The 27,852-nt window shown below is 42.0% G+C and overlaps 1 protein-coding gene and 1 long non-coding RNA gene across 2 annotated transcripts; one reads left to right on the top strand and one right to left on the bottom strand.

Annotated features, from left to right (window-relative positions):
- The first annotated feature begins 1,321 nt into the window (after positions 1-1,321).
- Positions 1,322-27,852, top strand: si:ch1073-396h14.1 (disintegrin and metalloproteinase domain-containing protein 10). The gene is made up of 15 exons (XM_035414834.1): positions 1,322-1,444; positions 2,376-2,523; positions 2,663-2,781; positions 2,884-3,039; positions 9,774-9,868; positions 11,510-11,632; positions 15,853-15,945; positions 16,208-16,376; positions 21,052-21,215; positions 23,743-23,914; positions 24,065-24,209; positions 24,395-24,578; positions 25,021-25,120; positions 25,451-25,671; positions 26,331-27,852. The coding sequence occupies exons 1-15, from the start codon at positions 1,384-1,386 to the stop codon at positions 26,439-26,441; spliced, it is 2,061 nt and encodes a 686-aa protein (XP_035270725.1). The 5' UTR covers positions 1,322-1,383; the 3' UTR covers positions 26,442-27,852.
- Positions 9,749-12,082, bottom strand: LOC118225834. Its single transcript, XR_004764905.1, has 3 exons — positions 11,779-12,082; positions 11,179-11,265; positions 9,749-9,884 (listed from the first exon to the last, which is right to left on the bottom strand). It is a non-coding gene; the product is annotated as an uncharacterized LOC118225834 (long non-coding RNA).

The raw sequence follows: 27,852 nt of genomic DNA, 5'->3' as shown, positions 1-27,852 counted from the left end.
TGTTTGCATTTCTCAGAGTTTAAGGAGTTAAAAGTGTTCTGTACAGTATTGTTTGGCACAGTGATTGTATCTGAGACCCCAGCAAGGCAGGTCAGATCACGCAGCTTCTTGATGTATGTTCATTCACTCTGTCCAATGTCCTAGAATAACCTTTTTGGGAGTGTGGTTTCTTATGGGAGGGCTTGTCGTGTGATGTCATACTTTTGGATCAGGCCGTTCATTCTCAGCCAATAGAATTGTGACAGGGTGTTTGAGGGTGGTGGTCAGTAGAAGTATAGACAAAAAAAACAAAAACATTTGGAATGTTATACCATGGAGGAAATACAGGCAGGGAGTGTTATTCAGACTTCTTCATGTGATTTGTGGTTGCTGCCAAAGAGAAGCCAGACATAATTAGAGGGATAAGGGCACTGGTTGTAACACCCAATAGCCAATATTAGAAGTTCACTAGCTAGCTCCTGACTTGTTTTAGCTCACTCCAAAGAAGTTTAAATTAGTTAGGTATAAAATAAGGGTATGGAGTGTCTCAATCTGTCAGCCATGAGCTGTTAGGAGGTACTGCCAAAAAAACCGTACAGTATGGCGATACAACGCAGTTAGCCTCACAAAAGATGTTTTATTTATTATAGTGCTTTGTTCCAACTGAATTAATTGGTACTGTTTGGCACTGCAGTGCTTGACTAGGTGTAATGAGACTCAGAACTTAGAGCTGAACTGCATGAAAGCAAATGAAAAGGGTTGGGGGGCATAAGTCAGACGCCCACCACAGGAAATGCTCTTTCCAGCCTTAGTCAATCATCCTTTTTATTGGGGTTCACTGCCCAGATGAGAAATTCACTTCCAGTTAAAGACTATTGGGAAACAATGATGTAGTGCTGTGTGTCTTGGATGGGGTTTGATCCAAGGATGCAAGGGTACAAAGAACCCAAAGGCTAGCAATCTGTAATAATTGTCATTGCTGCATGGTTCCCTTGCAGTTTTGTTGTATTAGTATTAACTGCTGCACTCTAATTCTCACTCTAGTTCTCAAATTCAATTTCCAGTGCAAAATCACAGATGGTAATACAATAGAAAAGGCCATTTCACTTTTATTAGTTTATTTCTGTGATTTGTTTACTGTTAGATTCCTACTCTGGGTAGAGAAACAAGGGGCCTGAAGTACATGGTTCCTCCTCACCAATGCAGTCAATGGTGGCAACTGCTCGCCTTCCTCTGAAAAATGGCTGAAAACTGTGCAGCCTGCAAACAAGTCTGAATGCGTCAGGATGTTCCCGTCCAATGAAAATTTCTGGTAGGATTACGGAATCGCATTCCACTCTGCTGAGTGCACAGGTGAGCGGCGTGGGGGAAGGAAACCCTGAACACGGCACAGCTGAGGAAGTCATGAGAATCATCTGGTGTGGACTCCTGGTGTCCCTTTTGTGCTCTGGGGGGCCAGCCACAGGTAAAATGCCTCTTGTTTGTCCTGTTTCTTATTGATCACCCCTGAGCTTATCATTGATTTTTGGGTGTGTCGCACCGCTCAGTCACCACTGGCTAAGGTTTCCTCCAAGTTCGGGTAAACCTGCTGAGGAGAACCTGCCTGAACTTGCCGTCTCTGGAATGTTTTGATTTGAACTTTTGCATCAGATACATGTATACAGTAAAAATGTTGCTTTTACTCTGGAAAATGAAAAGTGAATTCTCTACAGGTGTTTTTTTTTTTGTTTGTTGTTTTTTTGTTATTGTTTTTTTAACTGCAAATATTATCTTATTTTTGTCCATTTATTTTTAGTTTAATCTTTTATTTAACCAATAAAGCTGGTAAATAATGAGAACATATTCATAATTACAATGACCTGACATGTTTTACCTGTCTCAAGTAAGCCAGTTGAATAGGAGGAAAGATATTGTAGTGTTTAAAAGAAAGCCGAGAAATTACAGAGGAGTATTTAGTATGTACAGAATCAATGTGTTTGATAAAAATGAAATCCTCTCTCTGCCGTGCCGTCTGCTAAGGATAGCCTAATCAACTCAATGTCTAATGATGACTAGAAGAGTGTGTCTATGCGCTAAAGCACACAGGGAAAACATTTTAGCCCTTCCACCATCTTTAGCTACTGCTGCTAAATAGCATTTGACTATGATTTGTTCCATTAAGGGTCACAGAGTGCAGAGCAAAGAATGTCATGGTTTATTTTCAATGTTGTGGTTTATTTTCAAAGCCTTGCATCTCACAAATTTCTGGTCTCATACCATGCCAAATGTGCGTTCTCATGCTGAGGAGTAAAATACACCCTTAAAAATTAGCTTTTGCTTGTGAAGGTGGGAGACATGATGACACGGTATGTATGGTACACTTGTCTAAATTTGGGCTTCATGACACGATCTTTCAGGTGCTCGGGACGGCATAAGCCCTTTCATAAGACATTATGAAGGACTGTCCTATGACAGAGAAGCTGTGCACAGGAAACACCAGCGAGTGAAGAGAGAAACGAACCGTGACAGACAGGTGGTGCAGCTGGACTTCAGAGCTTTTAACAGGTACCAAGCTCTTCTCTGGGCAAGAGGAAGGGCATTTTGGCTAGCTTTTCTCTCTGGGCTTATTAATGACACAGCTTTGCGCTGTTTCAAAGCCGCTACTCTTTTCATTGTCATAGTTTTTGGTATTTGGTTTTTTCAGAAACTTCAGCTTGCGCCTGAAAAGAGACACGGCAGGATTTGTGGATGACTTTGAGGTCAATGTAAAAGAAGCTGCCAGGGCGGCCGATCTCTCTCACATCTATTCAGGGCAGCTGGAAGGTAAGGCTCCATGGGGATCCACTTGCTAAAAGTGCTGCCACTGCAAGCACCCATCACCCTGTAACTCAGGTGCATTGATTGGCTCTTTGTGTTTTCCCCCAGATGATGGGACTTCCTCGTGTCACGGCACCATTCTCCAAGGCCAATTTGAGGGGAGCATCGAGACGGCAAATGGCACATACTTTGTTGAACCCCTGCATAGATATTCTACCGAACAGTCAGAGCACCACTCTGTCATCTACCATGAAGACGACGTAGGTAAGGGTTGGAGTCTGCTTTCTCTAAGCATCTGGGCCTGATATATTTGGCACCTAGATCTTAAGCCAAACTGCTCGCTAGCTGGCTATGACTACTGGGTCTGGTAACAGTCCTTTGTAAAAGCAATCAGGTATTCCCAATGACTGCTATCAATAATGGACTTGGATTTTCTATTGAACACATCATGACTCATGACTTTTTCTTGCAAGACCAAGATCACCCATAATATTTCTGGTCAATAGCAGGTTTCACACACCTCAGGGGACAAAAAATGTGATGTGTTTGACATTTAGCATGTCTGGCTACGTCAGGCAAATATTGCTGTTTACATTGGGAGTCAGTCTAAAAAAGGAGTATTACCAGACGCACGTAAGATTGTAGCTATGCCAATAAAACCACACATGATGCGAGTGAAGAATATTGGCAGTTGCTGTACAACATGAGCAATGGTATGATTTCACACAACATCTTTTTCCCTTTTGTGCTTCAGCAAAAAACTATCAGCCTCCAGGAGGTGGGTTTTGGCAGTGGTTACTGATCCAGTGGTAATACACTGCTCTGTGTGGGCCAGCAAGGAAAGAGTTAAAGCCATTCCTATGTCCTGACAGACTACTAGTGAGAGGGGCTCAGAGAGGAGGGGGAGGGGGTGGGGTGGGAGTTACTTGAAGTGAAATCCAAAGAAAAGAGTAACCTGAGATGGTCCTAGTGTGAGGAAGGAGTGTTGGGTGACCTCGATCCCAGCGCTAGGGAATCCCATGGCTCAGTATTGCCTGGGAGGAGGGACCCCAACAGAGCAGGCCTGGGACCTGGGGCTTTGGGCCTCTTGGCTCTCTGGGAAGGTTTGACCAGGTGCTGTCCTGTTTAGCAGAGAAACCAGTGTAAGCCTGATTCCAGGAAAGCGGTTTGCTGGAAGGCTAGAGTACACACAGACCCAAGACTGCCCGCTGGCTGAATCAACTGGAAAACAAGAGCAGTTTATAACTCTAATTGCTCTGTCCTACATAGTTTCCCGGGCTTTCATGTGTGTTCCAAGCAATCAACAAGATTGCTCATAAAATGCATGCTAGTCAGTTCAAGTATATACTGTATATTTTTAAAAGAACCTTGCAAAGACACGGTATCATCATGCACACACATATATATATGCGATGATATTACATGTCCTTTTCTTTCATCTGTCATTGTTCAGCAATCACTGCATTATGGCCATTGAGCAGACACTCGTATCTAGAACATCTCGCACAGCTTTTGCATTTTAATGTAGTCTATTTGTAGTCTGGTCTGTTATGCCAAAAAGTCTCTGAACCTAGATTTCCATTCCTCTAGACACCTAGATTCCAGGTTTTGCTCACTGGGTGCAACCTTTAGGTCACAGTTCCCTAATCATTATAATGCACTGCCACCCTATCATAGCGTGAAGGCTGGGGTTGATCAAGAACTCTAGGCTTGCTGTTGCTGGACTTTGGACGTAATTCCTCCAGTGGCTCTGGGAAGATCAGCTGCTCATGGGAAGCTGCTGTGATAATCAGGAGGGCATAGCCGCCTGTCTGCCCCTTCACACATCTGCCCCATCAGAGGGAACAAGAGAGCACTGTCATCACTGCCCTTGATAGACATTCATCGCCCGCATTGGCTTTAATGCTTCCCTCTTCCTACACTTCATTCATTACCGTCTACAAGACTCAGGGACTCAGGGAGTACTTTATGGCAGGAAATACAAAAACAGCCCTGCCTCATTGTTCTTGAATACGGGACTGAATGGAATTTGTCCCTGTCCCCGCTGAAATCATTAATCTCTCCTCCCACTGTACTTACCTTCACAAAAGCCACTGCATGGACATTTTTATATTTTGATTGTGTACTGTTTATCAGGAGCTAACTGTAAGAGGAGTGCCATTGACACGCTTCCATGGCATAATAATTTTGTTAAAACTGTATATAAAACTAATTTGAATATGGGAGGTTTAATACATCGTCAAAGCCATGCACGTTTTGTATTGTACAACACAGGAAGCCTCGGTGAAACTGTACAGTCCACCTTTCAACATCTGCATCTGTCACAACTGAGTATCATAAAGATATGAAGGCATAGTGTACTTCAGTAAGAGGTTAAAAACGTGCTCCACGTTTGCAAAGTGTCTCGCACCTCGTTATGAAGATGCACCGCACAAGAGGTTATAGACCATTTTGATAATCTTACATGGGAGGATAACAGAAATCTGTTCCCATATCTTCCCCTGAGCTCGTCGAGACAGGCTGGAAGCTGCTCTTGCAGGTCCTGCCTGTCTTGGTGCATTGAAAGAAGAGAGTCCGAACACTCAATCTGCAGTGATCCGAGTTAAACAGTGCCAAGGATAGACCTGTCAGTGTCTGCATGCTCTGTGATTTGTCACATGATGCTATATTTGAAGTCACACCACTACTCCTGTGCAGGCAAAAGGTAACTATAGTTCATTTCCCATGCTCCCGGGGGCTTTAACCAATTGGAGGGTATTCTTCTATGAGTCCGTAGACAAGCTCTGCTAAGCCCTCCTGGCTACCCATGGTATTAACCCGTGTTCAGTGTTTTGTGTTTTATTAAATGTGACATTTAATTAGACACCGATTGAACAGGCCTAGGCTTTTGACTGAATCTTTCACAAGAATACCTTCATGTAAATCCATCCTGAACCATTTTAAATAGTGAAAAACCTTAGCCTGAGCTTTGACTGAACTATACATGATAGCAAATTCAATTGAGAGCTTTTATCAAAGAGAAGACATTATTTCCAAATTTAACTCAAGCCTCGGAAATCCCTGACACAAAATTCAGCTGGTGCATAATTAGTTAGGATCGGTGCCACTTATAGGCACAGTCTATAAAACTGAATGCACCATTCAAGCCCATTCAGAGCAGTAACAAAATTCTTCTGCTTGTATTTTAATTCTAAATATATGTCTGGTGAGTGTAATATCCCCTCTTCCCCAGATAAACTGTGCCCTTATGAATGTGACGCAGTGTTTCCACGTGCTTCTTCGTAACAAGTGGGCTTATGAGATAAAGAAGTTATTGCAGGAGAAACAAGGATCCACAGATAGCCATGCATCAGTTTTGTGTGTCTCTGCCCCCTTTTAACTGTTTTTCTACACATGCCTCACATGCCCTTTAAATGCTTACATTTGGCAGGGGCCATTTTCTTTATTTGTGAAAAGTTTGGTTCTAGTTTCAGTTCTAAGTTCTGCCCACATTGCTGGCATGCTTCATGATATTCCATTGCAACTGCTTCTTCTTCTGTCCCCACATACTCGCAAGATAACCCAGTGCTGGAGCACGTGCTGTCGGGAGCGGTCTTGAAATAATTTCCTCAATGGGCCTCAATGCATTTACCCTCCCCTTGCATGCCATCTATGGAGCAGAGCGGTAGCCTGTCATTGGCTAGTGAGAATCAAACAGTGGTGGTGTGACCAAATCATACGTTTCCCAAACTCTGCTTGGTCAGCCCAGCTCCAGTTAAAGTGTTTGCATTTCCCTGAATTGACAGAGCTAAATTGTAGCAGCTGCCCGAAGATCAGTCCTTCATGTTTCAATGTTCACATCTGCACTGTTCCGCATTGGGCAGATAAATAAATTCCTGTAAAATTTTAGGTTACTTTTATGAGGCAGTGAAACTTTTGAGCATTCTTTGTAGCGAAAAGAGAAAAAATATGTTGTGTTTAGTTAAGTCAGATAAGATTTGCCTGAACTGTACAAGAGATTGGACTGGATTGCTTTACAGCCTTTTTCAGAAGCGTGCCAACATTTCTGCACATTTTCAGGCCACGAGGCTTGAAATCAAGTGTTTCTGTTGTCTGAGCCTCAGTCAGACTGGTGCAATGTGTCAATGAAAACTATGCGCAAGACACTTCCAGCTTAATTTTATTCAGTTACATAAAATTAACTTTGGAAAATACTGTGGTAGAACTAATCTGCACTTACAAATGAATTTAAAATCTGTATATTGGACTTCTAATTCTAACATTGACAGCTTGTATGAATGCCTAAAACTCTCTTATATGGTAACAATAATAGTATGTTTATTTAGCACATTTTCATGCAATGAATTGCATCTTCACAATAAAAATAAATAAACTATAATACATAAGAAGGCAATTTAAAAAGACAGAGACTTGGCAATAACACAATGTAATAAAACAAGAGTAAAGCAAGTTAGTAGTTACAAGCCTCAATCTCCTCTCACAATCAAAACAGGGAAGAAAGAAACATCAGCTTTTATTTATGCAGAATAGTTAAGGCCAGTGCTGTGAGCATTATAAGATGCAGCAGAAGGCATACAGATTTTTGTCCGTGCTCGCATGCATGACCGTGATCTTTCAGTGAGTGTTAGGCCTGGGTGATAAGGACTGGGAATGACAGTGTGTGTGGCCAGTCCTCTCACATGTACATCCTTCCAGGTATCATGCACAGGAAGAACCAGGCCAGACACATCATTGCTGTGCTAAGCACGAACGCCCTCCTCATTCCTCCTGATAACCAAATGGAACGTGCACAATTTGTAACTTCTGTTCGGTGGAAAGACTTCTTTTTTTTTCTTTTTTTTTCTTTTTTTTCCCCCCGACATTCTGTGCATGCAATTTGAAGTATTCTGCTATCTTCGGGGTAGAAATCATTCCTCACCTTCTAGAAGCTCATTATTGATAAGATTAGGCCAGTTTAATCATAGTGTCCGCCAGTGATCTTCTGCAGCTGTTTGATTGCTAAGGGCCTTAAGTTTTGGGCTTTTTGCCTTTCCCGTGTCCCATAAGGCACACTGATATTGCCTCTTCTCAAATCTTTATGGAGGCAGCATCTTGTAAGACTCTGGTTCATTTGGTCAACTGCCAGCTAGCGTTTTTTTGCTGCGTAAGATCACGCAGTGGAAATGTCAGGGCACAGGAGCTGAGAAATCGCAGTGTGTCCAGACCTATTGAGAAACAGCTCTCTCTGAGGATTACAGGCTTGAGCAGAGGAGGGGGTACCCCGGTGAAGGTGGTGCTGACCTCAGCGGTTTTCACATTTTCTTTAGAAGCACAAACAATGGCAGATTTATAGCCGGACTACATGTCATGCAGAAAAGGGTGACGTGACTGTTGAAAGAGAAACGCTTTGATGTCGGATTCTGTGACTCCAGCATTTATCTGTCATGGCAGGGGACACGTTTCTCCTATTTAAGCTCTGTTAAGTAGTTCCATTCATCTTCCTTACAAATGAAACCAAGAACTGTGAGGGAGGTGCGTTTGCTATAAATATATGTTGTCCGAGTCTTCATTCTCGCTGTCTCTCTGTTGTAACAACAATAATTTTTGCATATTATTTTTAATCTGCTGTCATTACATTATTTTCTTATTACTCTGTGCCTTGGACTCAAAATTTTGCAGGCCTTATTCCATCCATGGTTTGAAACTAATTGCCTTTGTAACAATTCCTCAGACGTTCCATAAGTTTCTGTGCTGGGCGCATTGCAGCTAAGTGTTCAATTACAAAAGCAAGGGTCATCAGTGGCTTTACGAAACTAACTTTAAGGATTTGCACAATGTCTCATATCTGTCAGTGGCACTGATAAAGGCCATCATTTCATTCCTCTGTACACTCTGACTCAATTATTTCAGTAAGCCATTATAAATGGCATGGGCCCTGAAATAGCACAGACTCAGACAGCATTTCTGGGTCAGGGAGTTTGTCACTGACAGATCTCAGAGATGGCTTGGGTAGATTAAGGCTGACATCTAAATGGAAAATTCACTCCTTCCCCTAAGAGAGGTCTGAAATGATGCCTCTCCAAACTAAAGGGAGGTTATAATGTGGTGTTCATGAAAGAGGAAATGGGGGAGTAATTAAAGTATCCCCCACTCATTTCCCAAAGTTCATGGTAAAGTTTCCAAAGTCTCCCTGCCCTTCATTTTACAGAGGGCCAACATGGAGTAGAGTGAATGACACACTTTTTTTAGGCCAGGTATCAGCAGTGGAAGTGGCAGCCGGCCAGCCACTAAAGAAAGTGAAAATCCGGCTCTCCAGGTTATATGGCCAGTGCCGGTTTGTGGCTGACACCACATTGTATGTTTACAGCCTGTTAATATTGTTTCAATGTTATGTTCCTTATCTTGTTCACTTGAGAATCTACATTGATTACTAGGGATAGCAAATACTACATCTTCATAAAATACGCAAAGATAGACCCCTGCCATTCAATGACATATGAGAGTAGCCAGCGAATCACCAGTTTTTAATGGAACACGTACACTGATACCTTTAATGAGAAGACTTAACCTCCTGCAGAAAATACAAACTTTCCCTCAGGAGAAGAAGAATAAGCAGTAAAATGATACTTTAAAGATACGCTGTTGACAGGTGGAAGATAAACAAATGGGCTGCTGAACAGATGAATAAATCAGATAAAATGATACATAATTCATAACTGTCTCATGTAAATATGAGAAAATGTGCCTCAGTGGCTTTAGGGGGGATCTAACCAGGCTACTCACAGGATAGGAATTTGGCTGAACAAGACATGACTCATCAGAGCAGAACTTAAGACGGTCCTTTTGAAGCACAAACATTTACAAGACAATTTGTTTTTGTTTGTGATTCTGGGAGGAAATAAAGCAAAATGCTGCTGTGTTTAGGCATGTTAGCTCTTAAGAACCCCTGGGGCTAGGCGTGTCAGTGGCCGCCTGGCTCTTGGTAATTAAAGAGGGCTGTTTTATTTTTCTGTGTGCAGATGACCTCGCCGTGGGTAGAGGCCATGAAGAGTTCTGTGGTGCAGAGCAGCTGCAACGGTTCACCCAGATCCTCAGGCAGGAAGAGGCTGTTCAGGTCAGACATCACTTCACTGCGGAAATGGAGACTCAGTTTAATAACTCACCAGCAGTCATTTTGTCCTACTTAAAATTTTCCGTTTTTTTTTTCTTCATCTGACTCCAATTTAAAGCTTTATTTCTGTAAAAATAAAAAAATAAAACAAAAAATAAACAAGAACTATACAAAAGCAATAAAATGATGGCCTAAATAATGTAATGAAAAACACTCCTGAATTTGAAATCCTGCTACTAATACCCTTCACTGTTTCCTGCAAAGCACATATAACTGAATCTCCTCAGCTCCTAGGTGTGACCTGGAAGTAATAGTGCGGATAACGTCAGAGGTGGCGCTAGGGAGGTGCAGGGGGTGTGGACTGCACCGGGTAACATCAACAGAGGGGGGTGACACCGAAATGACTGGCAATAATTTTTTTTGTGCAGTGTTTTGTGTTGTGACGAGTTAAAACAGCTAATTTCTTCGATGCAGTTTACTGCTGGTTGATTTAATTAGAAGTATTAATGTGACGAGAAGTGCTTTGTCGTTTGAATGCATAACACACAATTCCATGCACCCACATCTGACCCATCCCCCCCCGACCCCGGTTGACAAAATCCAACAACACCACCCGCACCCAAACCACCCCCCCCCCCTACACCCCCCCGCCCCCCCGTCCAACAACATCGGTTCACACCAACGGTAGACCGCATCGGGTGTCACAAACCCTAGTGAAGCCACTGGGTAATGTAAGTAATACTCAACCGGCACTATGGTGTTATGTGCTGATCTCCAAATCTGCTGAAGCAGTCAATTCCTGCCTGTAGACTCCTAAAATAACTATGGGACAACTGTGAATATTCAATTATTAACACTGGACACAAGGACATTTCGATGAAAGGCCATGTTTTAAATTGTTTATATAAAGGGTTGGTTGTTTTTCACTGCTAATTGCTGTGATTCATCATTCCCAACCATTAGAGATAAATACAGTTGCTTGAGTACCTTGGCTTGGCTATCCTTTGCCCAAAGCACATTTCCTGCATTCAGGCCTTTCCGTATCCACCCACACTGTTTTGTGAATGCATTAAAAATCAGTCAGTCAAGCTTTGCATGATGGGTTTTACTGCTTGTGTACACATGTAAAATCTGTGTAGTACATTACTGCATGTGTTAATATTCGCCACAGGTTATAATTTCATTTTGGGTATTAAAACCATAATTTTAGTTAAATTAATTTGGTAAATTATATGTTAGATTACCTGATATTGAATCATTGGTATTAGACTACAGCAGACACCACACAAATTCTGCAAATTTCTAAATCTTACCATTGATGCCTACTCGTCAGTAGTAGTAGTAGTAGTAGTAGTAGTAGGTCAGTAGATCTTCGCAGAACTTCCTGCCAAATGGTGCTCCTGAATAAGCAGATTTTCACAGCTCATTGTGGTATTTCACAAACAAAAACAAGCCTTGTTTTTGTATTGGAGACACACAGCCACAATGTAAATTGAGCATGGGGGTCAAATACAAGAGCTGATTGGTGCACTTGATGGTGCTTTTTCCCAGTTAATCGTCTTGGCTTTGGTTAGCTGGCTTGATCACATGACTTGAAGATTGCTGTCACAGTGGTCAGTGCTCTTTGTATTGTTTGATGTGCAGGTTGAGCCTATGTCCAGGTCAAGGAGAACAGTGGACAGCTCTAAGACCACCTGCCTCCTCCATTTTCAAGCCGATCAGTTCTACTACCAGAGGTTTGGGAGTGTCGAGGCAGTAATTGGACAGGTACTGTAACATTTTCAACAGCAAATACACAAATATCTGTAAATTTATGATTTTCCCCTTCAATGGACATGTTAAAGTAATACAAATAATGTGTTTAAACATATTATCCAAGTAATTTTTGAGGGAAACAGAATTATGTAACTTACTACTACAGACAGGAGAGGGAGGGAGAGTCTGGGCTGAATTCCTTGGCTCCACAGAATGCACCCCCTGCAATGAGGAGTTTTTAGGGATAACAACATAGTTTTAACAGTCTCAAGCTGCGTCATTTTCATTGTATAACACATGTTTGGCAGATGACCAAGCCTTATTCCCACCCCACACTCACAGGAACCCCAGTTTATTTTCACAGTTTTTCTTGGAAAGCTGTGTACACTGAGTACTCTGCAAATATGACAGGCCCACGCTGCCATATTTACATAAAAGTTTTCTGAACCCAGGACAGTTTTACACAGTGGTCTGATAGCTTTGTCTTACCAAATGTATGGTCTTGATTGGCATAGCTTATTTGCATGATACATTTACGCCCTCGTTAATATACTAGCATCATTTTCATAGCTAATTGTTATTGGTTGTTTTTATCTGAGGGTTAGAAGTTTAGAATTAAAAGCTTGTGTTTTCATACAATTTTTCATATTATGCCCACCAATTCTGATATATTCAGTAAGATCTTTCTCATGATTAAGTTACATTTTTTGTTTGCTTTGCATCATATAACAATGGCTATTTTACATGAACTAGATCTATTTATCAGGATAGTGCATTAAAATACCACATATTACCACATGCCTCTAATACCTCACTATGCAGGCATTGTTTCAGAGAAAGACCATTGAAGAACAATATGGATCATTTTTGACATGGCATGCTTTGGCAACCTCTCAGACCTGGATGCCATGCAGAGCAGTTGGCACCAGGCTGCCCAATCCGGCCGGCACATGAACACCCTCCCCTATCACCCAGCCGCTGTGGCAATGCTGGCCCCCAGAGTACGATGTAGAAAGAGCATGGGAACGTTAAAAGAGCTGGATGGGGGTCAGGGCCATGTGTGATTCTCAACTGTAACCCTGCAGGGCATGTGGAAAGAGCTTATCAACGAAAGTTCAAGTACAGGAGATTTAACCCCTGTCAACCCCCCTTGGTATCTGGCAACAGTTTGGCCAGCCCTGCCTTTAACTATTTGTTTATGGTACCACCCAAATGACTTTCTGCTAGTCCGTTTTGGTAGTTTGCCAGGCATTAGGCCTTCCTGTACTCTCTGGTCTTTCCCTTAGATTTTAGGGCACTGGTGTCACCTGAGTGTCTGCCCATAAAGTCTGCAGCCTTGCCAGAGCCGCTGTAGTAACACTGGGACACAGACTCCCAGGAATACTGTGCAATCGGGCCAGTGACAGTGATTTAGATGTGCAAAATTACAAAATTAAGGAGTAACATGAGAGAAGAGACGATGAGTATTAATTTAGAGGGTTTGTAGTGCAGGAACTGCCTTTTTTTAATTAACTACCAATAGGATAAATTTATGTTCCAGATTAACATGTCTTCCTCTTAGACTGGCACATTTGATCACACTGTTTAATTAATTTATCAGTTCATATGTTGACCAATTCTTTTGGCAGAAAAGATAGGGACCACGTAAGCACTTATTTCCACATGCTTCCTCGGGGAACAAGAATGTGAGAGAGCGGAGTGGGGAGAAAGATGAGTTGTCAGAGCAGCAGGGTTCTGATGCATTAATATTACCACACAGGAACTTTAAAAAAAACTTAAGGGATTAGACTTGAGTCTACAAATATGCATGCGTGCACATGTGTATTGCCATGATTTGATGGCAGCTACCTTATATATCGATCGAAAACCTGCTTCTCTGCACCCTGTTTCTGTTGGTTGTAAGCTATTTCATGATCTTAGCTAGTTATATGCTAGTTGTGCTGCAGTGCCAATAACTACTGACACTCTTTAGTGTTTAGTAAACAATGCATGTACTTTTAAGATCTTCTCTTGTTTATATCGACATGGCTTGAATGTCAGCCTTGACCTTGCAGGAAATCATTAAGCCCTTGCTTTTCTCCACAGGTGCAGACATTTTATACCCTTAATGCCTACTGAGCTGTTTGTCAAAACTAACAATGACTGTCATGTGTTCTTTGAGCGCACATCACGAAAACAGGACTGCGGAGGATGTGTTTATTAGAGGTATAGTGTATGCTGTAATTAGAAGGCATAAATGTCGAGTTACCCTTTTTGTTTATTTCTTTCCACATCTTTGGGATTATTTCATATATTATGTTTTACTTTTGTTCATTGTGTTACTCCCTGTACTACCCTCATGCCATCATGCAGTTCTGCTCAAATGATATCGATGGTGAAAAAATGGAAATATAACAGTGTTCCAATGGTCAAGGATTCTGATGGATTTGTAATGGTGTGGGGTGCATGTTTTCCTGGCAGGGCACACTCAAACTATCAGGCGGGTTTGATGTTCATCATTACTACTGGTACTAAGCGATCGTCTCCATGTTGAAACGTTGCTTTACTGCAGAGTGATGCCATTCAAAATGACGATTCTTCTGTCCGCAAATTCTGCAGAGGTCTCTGTCCACAGAGCAGGAGTGGTTGTACAGTTGTTTGAGGAGCACGACGCTGACATGCAAATGTCATGGCCTTCTCGCTCACCAGATCTGAGCATTTGTGGGATATTTTGGACAGACACCTGAGACATTTTCCACCTCCACTCCACATAGCATGAACTGATTGACGTCATATGAAAGTGTGGTGTCATGTTCTTTCTGCAGAATTCCAAATGCCTTTAGATTCTAGGCCAGGCAGAGGTGATCATCAGGCTAAAGCAGTGCATTCACAGCATGCAACGTGACCTTCATATAGCCCAGAGTCACATTTGCAGCAAATGCTCCTTATTGAGGGGTTGCAGTAATATGGAATCAGATTCATATATTAACCTCAATACATGTGGGCAGTGAGCCAGCTGAGACAGGGTTACAATGGACAACAGTGTAGAACTTAAGACTAGACCTATTATTTACACATTACTCTAACTGCCAGAGACTAGCAAAATTCAATTGCATTTAAAATATATTGTTTATAAACTGACAAACATGGTGATATACGGTATGGTGTGGTGTACCAATATTGAGTGTAAGATATATAAGGACCATAGATCTGCCCTGTTGCCCAGGTCAAATTTCACCACAACGTATTTCATCTGAACCAAATTACTTCAATTAGGCCCACATTATCAAATTACTTATGCCTCCTTAAATCAGCAGCCACACATCTAATGGCATCCACAGTGATGTAGTATGGCTCATCATCAATGCATGAACATGTGCCTAGCTCATTGTTTTGCTGTATGCAAAGATTTCCATAAGACACTAGGTATGGCTGGTATATAGATGAGACTCAGAATGTAACCATTTCAGCTCATGCTGGTGCCTCATCCAAGAGTGTGCTGTGCAGGTTTGTCTCCAAATGCGCATGTGCAATTCACAGAAATACATCTGGTGACAAACGTCTGCCTCAACAGCTGACATTTTCCACCTACTTTAAACTCTTGGGAGAAGTTTGCCCTCACAAGATGATCACAATTTGGGCAAATGATAGACATATATACAGTATGTGCTCTAATAGTTGCTGCACACGTATGCAGCTCTTTCTTTATGTATATTGTGCAATGGGACAATGTTTCCTCTTGCCTGTGATATACAGATTTTCCTTTCTTTGCAGAAATTTGGCAACTTGAAACATTAAAGGCATGTTATACGATGTATTAGACAATTCCCTTACTGTATTATCAATGTGCAAGCTTCTAATTTAGGTCAGCCACAAAACTTCAAGCTATCGTCTCAAAACAATGGTGCATTATAGTTATTGGTTTGAAAGTACAGATGGTCTTGGCTGAAAATCTCCACACATGGGCCAAGTGCGTAGCAGACTGCATTGTGACACCAGAACATTGGCCAATCATAAGCCTATGTTTTGGTTGGGAATGAGAAACAAGCACAAATAAATGGCAAAAGAATTAGAATATTATAAATGTCATTATATTAGTTGGAAATTGTAGTGTTAGTAGGTAGTGTTAGCACATAATATATACTTTAGAGCTTCTTTTTTTACCTCTGAAAATATTCCCAGGGGAAACTGTACTTTATAGGCTATTTCCAGGTCCTCCTACTGTCCTAAGTCCTTTCTCTTTGGCCACCCAGGTTGCCACATATATGAAAGCAGTGAATGACATCTACGACAAAGTCGATTTTGATGGAATCAAGTTAATCAACTTCAAAGTGAAGAGTCTCAGGGTAAGTATCCCGCAGTCTGAAGAGGTCAATGCTAGTCATTCACGCAGCGCAAGGCTCTGTGAATGTTTTTTTTTTCCTGTGCAAAGGCAGTAGGAATAATCTGTCATAGATTTTAAGTATTTGTTTTTAAGCACATTAACATTGACAGTGTAGGCACTGTACCCCCCACTATAAGGACTCAATAACTCAATTTTGTTTTCCTTTATTTGTTGCACGAAGGCATGTGTGCTCAGTGTTGGCATAATGCTGATGTATGTTGCAGGTGGTGCATGAGGAGGACCCCTCCAGCCCCTTCTATCGGCCCTTCGTCGGGCCAGAGAAGCTCCTCAGCCTCTATTCGGAGATGAACTGGGGAAACTACTGCTTGTCCTACCTGCTCACCAACCGTGACTACAGCGGAGTGCTGGGACTGGCCTGGGAGGGGAAGCTAGGTGAGGTCCCACAGTTGCGAGTTGTGGAAAGACCCAGAATGCACTGCGTCAGTGTCACATGAGTACTTGACCTCAGTCACCTTGCAGAGCCCAGCCCAGACTTCTTGTGTGATCACTCATCTGAGTAATTGAGAGGCAGGCAGACTTAGCACCTGCCCCTGATCCTGCATTTTTTTCTCTTTGTCTGTTTCTGTCCTTGACAAGTTTACCTCTGAGCCACAGTGAGCTTAATGAAGATATACTTAAAGCTAGTTGGGATCGTTTATAAAAACATTTTTTTTTACAAAAAATAAATTAAAAATTTATTTTAATTCATTATCATTATTTATAATGTTAATACTCAGGAAATACCATGAACTATGGGCTCTGCCAAAATATGGAATCCATTTAAGTACTACAGTCATAAATTGTTGGTGAAACCAATGGAGGAGCTGAAATGGAATATAAGCAAGTATACGTTCCATTTAATGTGATGCCAAAAACATGTCTGGGCAAGTGGTTAAAACTGATTTTAAATTAAGCCCATTTGGTGAAGGCTGCAGTGATTGTTTTCAATTGTAATCATTTTGAAAATAATGAAATAGCATCATGACTGTAGCTGCAGTTGTGAATGTTCTCAGATCAAAGCAGCAAAGAAGGAAGACTTCAACTGCTCTTTGTTTGGGAGAATTCCTGTGGGCTTTCTCTCTCAGGCTCCATAATTAACCTTTCATCTCCACTGCAATTAACACAGACTTCCCTTGCCCTCACTAGGAGCCCATTGTTTATCTGAAAGTTTGGTTTGTCATTGTATTGACTTTGGGCCTGTTTACAGACTCTATTATGGTGTCCGTCTTCAACATATGAGCTGAATTTGAGCTAACGTGAGCGTCATAACTGTCACTGGATTTTTGTATTTGACCACTACTCAATTATTTCAAGGTGATAATGTTAACTGTTGAAAGGGAGGAATTCCGTTTAGTTTGTTCTTACTAAATGACCTAAAACACGTTCATATCCACAGAAAAATATGGACAGGACTTTTTGACATATTCTGTATTCCAATTGTATTGAGTTGCTTTTCCTACAATCTGTCACTTAAGTCAGCTTTGGATAATATGCAGCTGGATTTAGAGAAGCCCAAAAGTATCTTCCCAAAGCTTCCGTAGAGTTTTCAAGCACAGGCCCATAATACTTCTATTGTCTTGGGAAAAACAAAATTGACGACGAGCCTCGTCTCACACTTTATATTTCAATATCGGGGAAATTTTGCAGGGCCGGCAGACAAAGCAGCCTCTGTTTTGTTATTGTTTTCACAAGTGAAGGGGAGAAGTGTTCCCATAGTGGGCTGGGCTGCACGTATGTTTCCATCACATTGCCAGCTGAGCCCTCTGGGATTGGCTAATCAGAGGGGTGTGAGGGAACACTTACAAGGTGACATGTGATGCAAGTGCACTGCTCACTGCTCCCATCCCCCCATCTCCAGCTTACTTTACTGCAGAAACAGCCTTGATGACCGCATTCCACAACCCAGAGACATAGGATTTGTCACCATGGTGAAGGCTTATATGCCCACATGCACACAGCCACACACACACACACACACACAACATCAAGCAATCTGGGGGGCCCTGTGAGTGCATGACATTGGTTTGACTTTGAATGGCTTTGTGCAAATACATGTGACATCCTAAAGAATGCCCAGCATGCAAAAGCTAGGAAAGATGTGGTCTGTCCCTTTAAATGAAAAAGGAACGGCCCCCCATTATTAAACACAGCAGTATGTTTGGGTAATGTGAACTCCACAGTATGGTGGTGTAAACCCAGGGACCTGAACCGCTCCCAGCACCCCAGCACCTCCCCCACGGAGAGATGGCATTCAGACTTCTTACGGCCTTGTTTATTTGTTTCTTTCAAAGACGTCTGCCTACAGAGTGAGGGTGGGCTTGGGGGTTGAGTAGACCTTTCCTCTTCCAGTAAATTAAAGCCATTAATCAAGGCTCATATCAGTAAATCTTTAAAGTCTTGTAAGTAATAAACTCACCAGCAAGTAGGGCAGTCTCTCTTTTATCAAATGAATGAGATAGTTGCATGTTTACTGACGCACAGTCTTCAATATCAAATATGAATTACAGAAAGGCAGTTTGCAGAGGTTTGAAAGTGAAGTGGAAAATCTACTGTGGGCAACAGTTGCTCTATTCAGGAATGGAGTGTGAAGGCAAAAAAAAAAAATCTAAACATGAAGTCACTCTAACCCCCCAGCTGTCTCAGTATCTAGAGAGAACTCGTTAGACCAGAATGTATCTTCAGTTGAGCTACTCCACAGAGGCTGTCAGCTCTGACAGGCAATGGCCACCTTCCCAGATAGGAATAGACCTGAATGAAAACAGAAAACACCAGTTCAGGTCAACGGCTTTGTAGAATCAGACAGATGGTTAAGGTTTGGATAGTACAGTCTTTTTTCTAAGCTTTGAGACTCCATCTACAGACACCATATACATTATGTTCACATTCATGGGGACCCACAGCTTTCCCAAGGGTAGCCCCAGAGCCTGTCAACATGAGGAAACTTCATTCACAACCCACTGAGCTGTGCTCGGCCTGTGGGAAAGAGGTTCACAAACAGATCTGATTGCATTTGGTTGGTAAATCACTTCTTCAGTGCCGTAGACTGACTAAAAGGTTGTTTTCTTTCTAGGAAACCAGTTGAATTGTGTTTTCATTCTGTTGAAACAACTGATTGCATTTGCAGATCCCCCGTCCTACTTTCCACAGCAAACTTTTGAGTGTGAATTCAACTCTTAACAGAGTTTATATGAATCCAGAAGGGATCACATGTACACAGAGTTAATGGAACACTGAACATTTTACTGTTCTTCATGTATGCCAAGTGAGCGGTTACATAATAAATATTTTTCTTTAGCCTCAAGGGCTGATATGTTCTTCAGTGCTTAAGCATGTATCCTGTTTATTAAAAAAAGAACTGGATCCTGGGACTGGGACTAGATGTTACTGACGAAAATTCCTTTCATTCAGTACAGAGATAATTCCACAGACTTGCACCTTAAGGTTGGAGGTCAGACACATACAAGGGCAAATCAAGCTGTGGGCTGACTCACCATTATATAGGCACTTTTCCCTAAAGCCCAATGCACTGAGATACATCCCCTCTACTCTATATAGGGAGTGAATGCTGGAGTTGCAGTTAAATCCTTTTTATTCAGGTCCATGTAAAAATGGGGCCCCCCAGCATTCCAGACGTTCCCCTTCAAATCAGTTGATACCAATGCCCCACCCATTCACAGATACGGGAGAATTACCCAATGGGTGAGGCTTTTACAAATCCAAGAGCACGCCCCTCAGCATTATACTGGCCAACCATGCCGAGAGGTTTGAGTGACAGCTCAAAGAAGGCGCAATATGTAATTTGACATCTGAGTGATGAGCCCGGGAGCAGGTGACGTCAAACATGCGGCATTCTGTGAGAAAGAACCCAGGTGTTCATAATTTATGTAATGTCTAGCTGTTTGTAATATATGTCATGTAAGCTGGCCGACAGGGGGTATCATTGTAGAATTCCCAATTGCCCTTCTGCAGAAAGATACCACAGAGTCTGGAAAAGACAGATTGCTACAAACCTCTGAGCTGGCTGTTGACACTCATACAAAGGTTGAGGACAGCACTAATCTGAGCTACACAGAATGCAAAAGCCAGAACTGGTGTGGGGAGGTGTTCACAAATGGGTTGGGGGTGAGGCCAGGGTTGGTTATGTAAAAGTGTGTGTAAACAATATGGTGTTGTTTGGAACGGAATGTAAATGCCACTGAAAGACAGCTGAGAATTCATTAAGACTGCATGCTTTCATTCAAAATCTTGCCGAGGATTCCTGTGACTTATTAATTTATTACACTAATTAGTTCTGCCGATGTAATATTGCGTAAGTTTATATTCTGGGACTTTCTAGGGTACAATAATAGAATGCATGCATCCTGTTTTTTTTTGCTTAATCCTGTAAACAATAGTAAATATATATATTTTTTTATTCAGTTTTGTGAAGTTTTACTTACTTTTCGTACTTCTAGAAATAAACTGACAATTTGACTTTAGCAACATACATTTCTGGGGTAATGTTACACTTAAAATAACAGTATTACAAAGTAATATCATCATGGGCAATAAATTGTAGAGTCTATTGTACTTTACTTTAGCAATGCATGCTAGTTTGTAATGCTTTGAGTTTGTAGTTTGTAGACATACTGTATCTGTCCTATACAGGGGATTCCCAATGTTCCTCACTAAGCATGTAGTTCTACATTGCAACCCAAAGAGGTGGCCAGGCCATGCAAGGCCCTTGTAACAAGCATCTGGCAGTATATTGTTCCAGGAACACATTGTCACTCATGGTGGCAGATCGCCCCTTTACCATATTTGTCGGCAAACTCTGAGAAACTGTGCTCTCTCTACACTTAGGCTTTTGAGGGAGGTGGCCTGTTGAACAGCTTGAAAAGATGGGTTAGCATGATGGTATCATAAAAAAAACATGGGTCAACTTTATGTTGGGCAGACTATCTGAGATTATTTTCACAGTTTATCAGTATTGGTGGACTGTTTTAATGGCTAGAATCTAGCTTTTTCTAACCATACGACAGGCACTAAAATAAAATTGTGTTCAAACCTGTGGGTTTTTGTCTTTCAGGGAACTGGGGAGGGATATGCTCCAAGTTTGCTATCATGCGGGACAGGGAGAATGCATCCCTAAACACGGGTTTGATCACGCTGCAGAAATACGGACAGTATCTGACCCCCAGGCATGTCCAGCTCACCTTAGCCCATGAGCTGGGACACAGCTTGGGAGCCCCTGTAAGTGACGCTCTTCCTTCTATGCACACAACTTCCTGTGTACAATTGCAAACAAGGCTCAAATCCTGAAGGGCCATAGTTTGTGAAGGTAGCTGTGGTTCATTTAATTGGCTGCAGGTTTACAGCAGCCAATTAAGGCCTTGAGAACACATGGATTCTTTAGCCAATCAATGAATTAAATGAATCAATGGTTCTGAAACATGCTGAAACCAGCAGGCTCTCCAGGACCTGTGATATACTGTGAAGGGTAATGAACGAAGATTCCATAATGAAGAAAACTGACAAAGCGCCATGTCAGCTTGAGTAATTCATTTCTTTGAATTAATACCATGTTTGCCTAAGAAATATATTACAAGTATGTAAGTACAACAGCAAGTCATTTTAACCTGTGCAATATGCTGCTGTGAAAGAGAACCCAGTTTGTTTCAGTATGTACATATATATGCTTCATATCTGTCTGTCTATTACATTACCATGCAGTTGCACATCTGTTTCTGTAATGCATTTCATTATTTCATTGTTCTATGTAAAGAGGAGTCTGTTGTTGCACAGGTTAACTTTACAATTTATGTGACCTGGTTTAATTTTTTGCATATTTTCAAAATTGTTTTCACTCATTTTGCAAAAGACCGGTTGTTTTAGGACTAGCAAGACATTTATTTCTTTGCATGTTATGAAGCATATCCGAATTTGACAAGCACGTGTCGCAGGAATTTTGGCGGGTACTCGCATGCTATTTAGGAAGATGGCCGTACATGGGTGTGAGGGGTTCCACTCGTTTTTTCCCTCGCCACAGGTGTTCCTGCTCTTCACACCCCTCCTACTCTGCGTGACCTTTCTCCCAATAATTCTCATTCTTCTCCTCCCCCTTTCCCCCAACCTTCTCCATGTTACCCTTTCTTCCACTGGGCAACTAATTCCTCCTAAGTGTTCCTGACAAGATTAGTTCTGGTGCGGTGTGTTCTGCCTGTGATCTTTTTATAAATAAAGTTGGACACGGTTGCATTAACTCCCTTGAATACGTTAATGAGCACAGCAGAGGGCATGTAGAGATCAAACCAGCCACTCTACCTGTGATTTACGACAGTTCTGTGTCTCTGACCTATGTCCCATTTTGCTGATTATACCCAGGCTGTGGCCCACTTTTTGACCTCTGTAGTCTACTTTTATGTGCACCTCACTGAATGAATATTGTGGTCGTGCTGTATATGTACAGTACAGTATGGAATTTCAAATTTCAACTGATTCAGACAACAACAGCTCAGGAGTTGTGAAGCCCAGAACACCTTCATAACTAATACTTTCCGGCACCACCTATGCACGTGTTCGCTTGTAAACAAAATGATGAGATTGCTCAATAATGTTCTTGTGCAACTGTTTGCTAGTTAATAATGAATGAAGGAGCTGAGAAGCTTGTGCTTTTGTTATTCATGTTTCTGTGTTTTCTGAAAGAGGAATAACAAAGGCTTTGACATTGTTTATTTTCTGGTGTTGACTTCTAGCGTGCAATGTAGCTTGGGCTAAGCGTTGAACAAGTCTTTACTGTGGGATTTTACTCAGGATAAACAGGCTTGCTATGTCCTGTCTCACTTTAACCTTACTATAATTTTAAGAGCTGATCAATATACAATTTACTTGGTTCAGTTTTACACAGAAATGCCTTCACCTCACCTTAGGTACACTGTAGCTGGCTATTAGCAAAGACTGGCCAGTATAAACACACCATGCATTGATGTGCAATGAGCAAGCTCTTAATTCAGTTTCCCCATTTTGATTCTATATTATTTTTATACATTTTGTGTGTGTTTTGTTGTTGTTGTTCCTCTAGCAGCGTACAGTTGGAATTCAGAATCCACAAAACATCATGGCAATGTACTAGTAGAGTGTGAACCTTTCCCTGCAAATACAGTTGTTCAATTTTTTTATTGTAGCACTCTGTTAACCTGTGAGTATATGAGGGGAGGGGGCATGAAATAGTGTCATAAATTTGATATAGTTCTGTCAGCTGGGGTCACAGGTGCCAACGAGAGTGGCATACAACATGCATTCCTTCAGTGTCACAGGCATACGGAACACCTTAATCATCAACTCATCAGCCAAAGGATTGACACAGGGGTTATACTAAAACAGAACAGGACTCTTACAGACAATAGTGTTGTCTCTGTGAGTTCTACAAAAAAGCAACAGAACATGGAGGAAAAAGGTTTATTAATGCATGTGAGCCACTGGTCTGGTACTTGTTTGTAAAATGTGATCAGACGTGAACTCATCTCAAAGAAAAGCCTTATACGAATCCATTAAACATAAAATTGATTGGACATGTTGAGTGGTTTGATTAAAAGTATGCCTGTAAAGAAAGAAAAATCCCTAAGAACAACAGATGGACCAACAGAGCTTGCGTGGATGAAATGAGCAGACAGATGTTTGTTCAGAAAGGCAGGTGACTAAAGTTGATAAGTTGGATAATTGTGGGTCACTTCCTGTCTAGCAGATCCTCCTGTCTGAATCTCCCGCCCTTCTTTTACAGCACGATGAAGGCAAAAACTGTGGGAATTTGGGGTCAACCGGAGGTAAAGGCAGGTTCCTCATGTTCCCGCATGCCACCAACGAGGTCCAGGAAAACAACGACAAATTCTCCCCGTGCAGCATCACGTTTATCAGTAACCTCCTGAGAATTAAGAAGGACAAGTGTTTTATTGGTGAGGATATTGGTCTTTTAGACCTCTTTTTGACAACCGGATTTCTTCATATGTTAAATACTCAACATATTTAAAAGACACAATACACAACTCTTGAAGACTGTATTAGTTTTAAGCCGCTGGTGAGGTATGAATGTCTTGTCTGTGTAGACAGTGACCAGCCCATCTGTGGAAACCGAATTGTGGAGGATGGTGAGGAGTGTGATATTGGACACAATGAAATGGACCCCTGCTGCTATAGCGCCAAAGAACCAGCAGCTGTCCAGTGCAACCTGAAACCCAACAAGCTTTGCAGGTGATTGCTGATTGATCAGATGTATGATCCATTTAACTTGCAAGAGCCTTGCTGTCTTTTGAAAATATTGTTAATTAAATGGCTCTAGGTTTGAAAACTATGATGAGGAAAACTCTGCATATTCATATTCTTATTCATGTTCACATTATCATTTCTCTCTCTCTCTCTCTCTCTCTCGTGGTCAGTCCCAGTCAAGGCCCATGCTGCAGTAGCAGTTGTGTGTTCAAGCGCTACGGGGTGATCTGTGAAAAGGAGTCTGAGTGTCAGCTGACAAGTACATGTTCCGGAACACTGGCCACATGCCCTCTTCCCCTTGCCAAGCCCAACATGACAGCTTGCGCAAAGGACACACGGGTCTGTCTTAATGGGGTGGGTACAAGCTCAAAGACTGGCACCAGTCTCTACTTTTGGGCATTTTCCACACGTGTAGAAACTCTGAAGTGAGCATGAGCAAGTATACCCTTTTCATCCAGTGCTCTTGTGGGAAATGTCTGTCATGCTACATTGATTTGATCTATTATTTTACCCATTCAAATGATACATGGCTCTTGGATGACAAGTTAATTTGAATGAGAGTGTTGCTCAATGCATGCACTGTAAATTCCAAACAAATGGCTCCCCATTGGGAGATATGTCCTCAAACAGGAAAATGCGTGGGCAAAAGAACATTCCACTGGTGAAACTTTAGATTTAGCAGAGCTTTAGTGTTGATGGTGTGTGAGAAGTTGATAATGCGCAAATGGCCCTCACAAAAAATCAGTGTCAGTGTTTCTCTGTCAGTTTGCTCTGCACTGTTATTGTTTTCTCCCAGGAGTGTGTCCAGTCGCTGTGTCTAAAGTATGGCTTACAGCAGTGTGACTGTTCTGAAGTATCCACGACAGATAAATGCTACTTGTGTTGCCAAGAGCCAGGTAACCACGTCACTGTTCCAGTTATATATCACAAATCTATTCTATTCTTACACTGATTTCAAACAATATGACCAATGAACACTTCAACAGATAAAAGCTTTCAAATGTTTTCATAAAACTCTCATATTGCTCCATTTAGTCACCCTGAGCAACATAGAAGTGTTGTGATCTGTTACCTTGACAATAATATTAAAGGGTGATATTGCTGTTGCTTTCATAAGTCGCTTGCATGGACTGAGCCATCTTCAGCAAAAATACACATGCAGTGACTCGTGTATGTCTCACTGAGTTTGGTTTGTGTGTTTGTATGTGTTTGGTTGTCCGCCTCAGGTAAGCCGAACACCTGCGCAAGCACGACGTCCTCGGTTCTGTCCCAATACTTCCATGGGGCCAGCGTGCCGCTTGTGGCGGGGGCCCCCTGCTTTGACAAACAGGGCTACTGCGACATGTTCCGGGTGTGTCGCATTCTGGATGCCGACGGCCCCATCGCGCGGCTGAAAAACGCCTTTTTGCACCTGAACGAGTTCGATGACTTGGCCGAATGGATGGAGGTTTGTATTGGCGGGAGTGAGGAGGATATGTGATGTCTTCACAGCATCTTTATGCGTAACAGACGGGAAAGTCTCACCAGATGCTAATCGCGTTTTCAGTGTGGACGTGCACCAGGGAGCTTCCTGTTTTCGTGTGCCAGTATCGAACGTTTGCACTTCACCCTGCTTTGTGCTTTCGCCTTGCATGAGAGCGTGTCGGATCAGGCATGTGTGGACTGGGCGAGAACAGACATTCAAAGAGAGCTGCTCCAGTCATGCACCTCATAGGGGGTGACAATAGGAAGGCCTTTAAAGTGTGTTTTCATTAGCCAATCATCTATCCAATGTGATCTTGCTTTTCTCTACCTTCCTTAATTTGTTTGGTTTGGTTAAATGTTTTGCTTCTGCTGGTGTGTGCTGAACTTTCTTATTGTGGTTCTTGTAACCCTTGCTGCTCTTATTGATTGTCTCATTTCTGCTGTCCCTTCTGCCCTGTTTAAATGCTGACATGCATGTTCACCTATTGCACTCCTGCAAGCACTGGTGAGTAATAAAGTACGTTTGTGGTTCAAATTCTCCATCGTTTTGGATCTCCTCCTGCTCTGAATTTGGAGGGACAGCACTTGAATTTGAATTAGTGTTTTTTATTATTTTTATTTTGTGCTTGCTTTGTCCCTCAGGCTCACTGGTGGCACATTCTCCTGGCCATATGTGTGATCGCAGCTGTGATGGCCTGCATTATCTGTTTGTGCGGAAGGACCCTGGAGAGCGAGAAGGACAAGGAGAAGTAGACACTCTGGCCAGTGCTGAAATTTGAATGCTGGGATAGAGGAGGCTGCCGGTGCAAGGGCTCAGTGTTAGTCACGCATCAGCTAGAACCTGGTTTTGAGCGCATCAGCTGCGAGAGCAACTGGACCGATTGTGTTGTACTCAAGTCACTGAATTGTTAGTCAAGTCTCATGTCTCCAGTTCCCAAGTCAAGTCCAAGTCCAATGTCATCCAATCACCAGTCAAAGTCCCATTCCAAGTTTTACCTATGGTACTCATATTAATGTCCTGAAACAACTTACAATCTAGAAAATTGATTACAATTACAGAGACAGCAACGTTGAATCTCCCTTTTTCATTTAGGAAGCATGAATAGTCCATTAAACGTGAGCTACTACACAAAAATTCCAGGTCCAGGTCCAAGCTAAAAAACTCTTCAGGTCTGAGTCAAGTCCCAAGTCACAGATGTTTGAGTCCAAGTCGAGTCACAAGTCATGGTTATTGTGATTTGAGTCCAAGTCCTGGACTTGAGTACTGTAAGACTGGTTTGAAGCCACCAACTACAAACCACAGTGACAAACCACAGTTTTGTATGCCTTGTTTACATACATATCTTCCATGTCAACATGCACTGTCATTTGCAGGGTCATTTACCTTTGCCCTTTTAGCACAATTTTATCAACATATGTGCTGAAGGCTTGTTTACATTTCCCACTGTGTACACTTTACCAAATGAAGCACATTGGGTCAAACAAGAAGATGTCAGGTTCTAAGAATGAATACATGTGACACATGTCACTCTCCTCTTTTAGACTCACCTGCCCAAACACCAGATCGTAGGACATGTCCTTGCATGGGATTCAGCTTGTTGGCTTTGCAGGCCTTCTAAGCAGGCCCCCTCCCTCCATGTCTAATTTGGGCCTTGACAATTTTCCAGGTTTCCATCGTTGTCACATTGCCATACTTGTATTGCAAGAACACCATAGGAGGGAAGACACATTAAAATTCAAAAGGGATCTACGCCCAAGGAATACCACTGAGTACAGTATTTACATAATCGGTTTTGGCCCTCCCTGTGGCAATGGCATGACAGTTGAGATACTTGATGGATGCAGGACTCGTATGATGTTGTAATTTGGAACACGGTATCCTACGTACTTGACTCGTTTCCAGTGTGCCCCTTACACCTCTTGTGCCCAAAGTGTCCGTCAGTCACATTGATGACAAGATGATGCCAGGTGTTTATGTGATCATTTCCATGAGTCAGAAATAAATGATGCGCAACCATATTAAGAGAAAATTATAGCGTGAAGGGCTGGACAGTTGGCACTTTCCGTTGCATCAGAGATGCCTGTATGAGCCTGTCTTTGCTTAAAAAATGTTAACGGTTGTTCTGTTGAGTCCTTGGTCTTGATTAAAAACACTTCTAGAAAG

Source organism: Anguilla anguilla, chromosome 4, assembly GCF_013347855.1.
Source record: "Anguilla anguilla isolate fAngAng1 chromosome 4, fAngAng1.pri, whole genome shotgun sequence".
NCBI lineage: Eukaryota > Metazoa > Chordata > Actinopteri > Anguilliformes > Anguillidae > Anguilla > Anguilla anguilla.
The sequence above is the reverse complement of the archived record's forward strand: the minus strand, read 5'-3'. Positions and strand labels throughout refer to the sequence as shown.

Coding starts and splice junctions, on each gene's coding strand:
- si:ch1073-396h14.1 (XM_035414834.1), top strand. CDS start 1,384: ATGAGAATCATCTGGTGTGGACTCCTGGTGTCCCTTTTGTGCTCTGGG. Junction 9,869..11,509: donor GGCAGGAAGAGGCTGTTCAG/GTCAGACATCAC, acceptor TTTGATGTGCAG/GTTGAGCCTATGTCCAGGTC. Junction 25,121..25,450: donor CTTGTGTTGCCAAGAGCCAG/GTAACCACGTCA, acceptor TGTCCGCCTCAG/GTAAGCCGAACACCTGCGCA.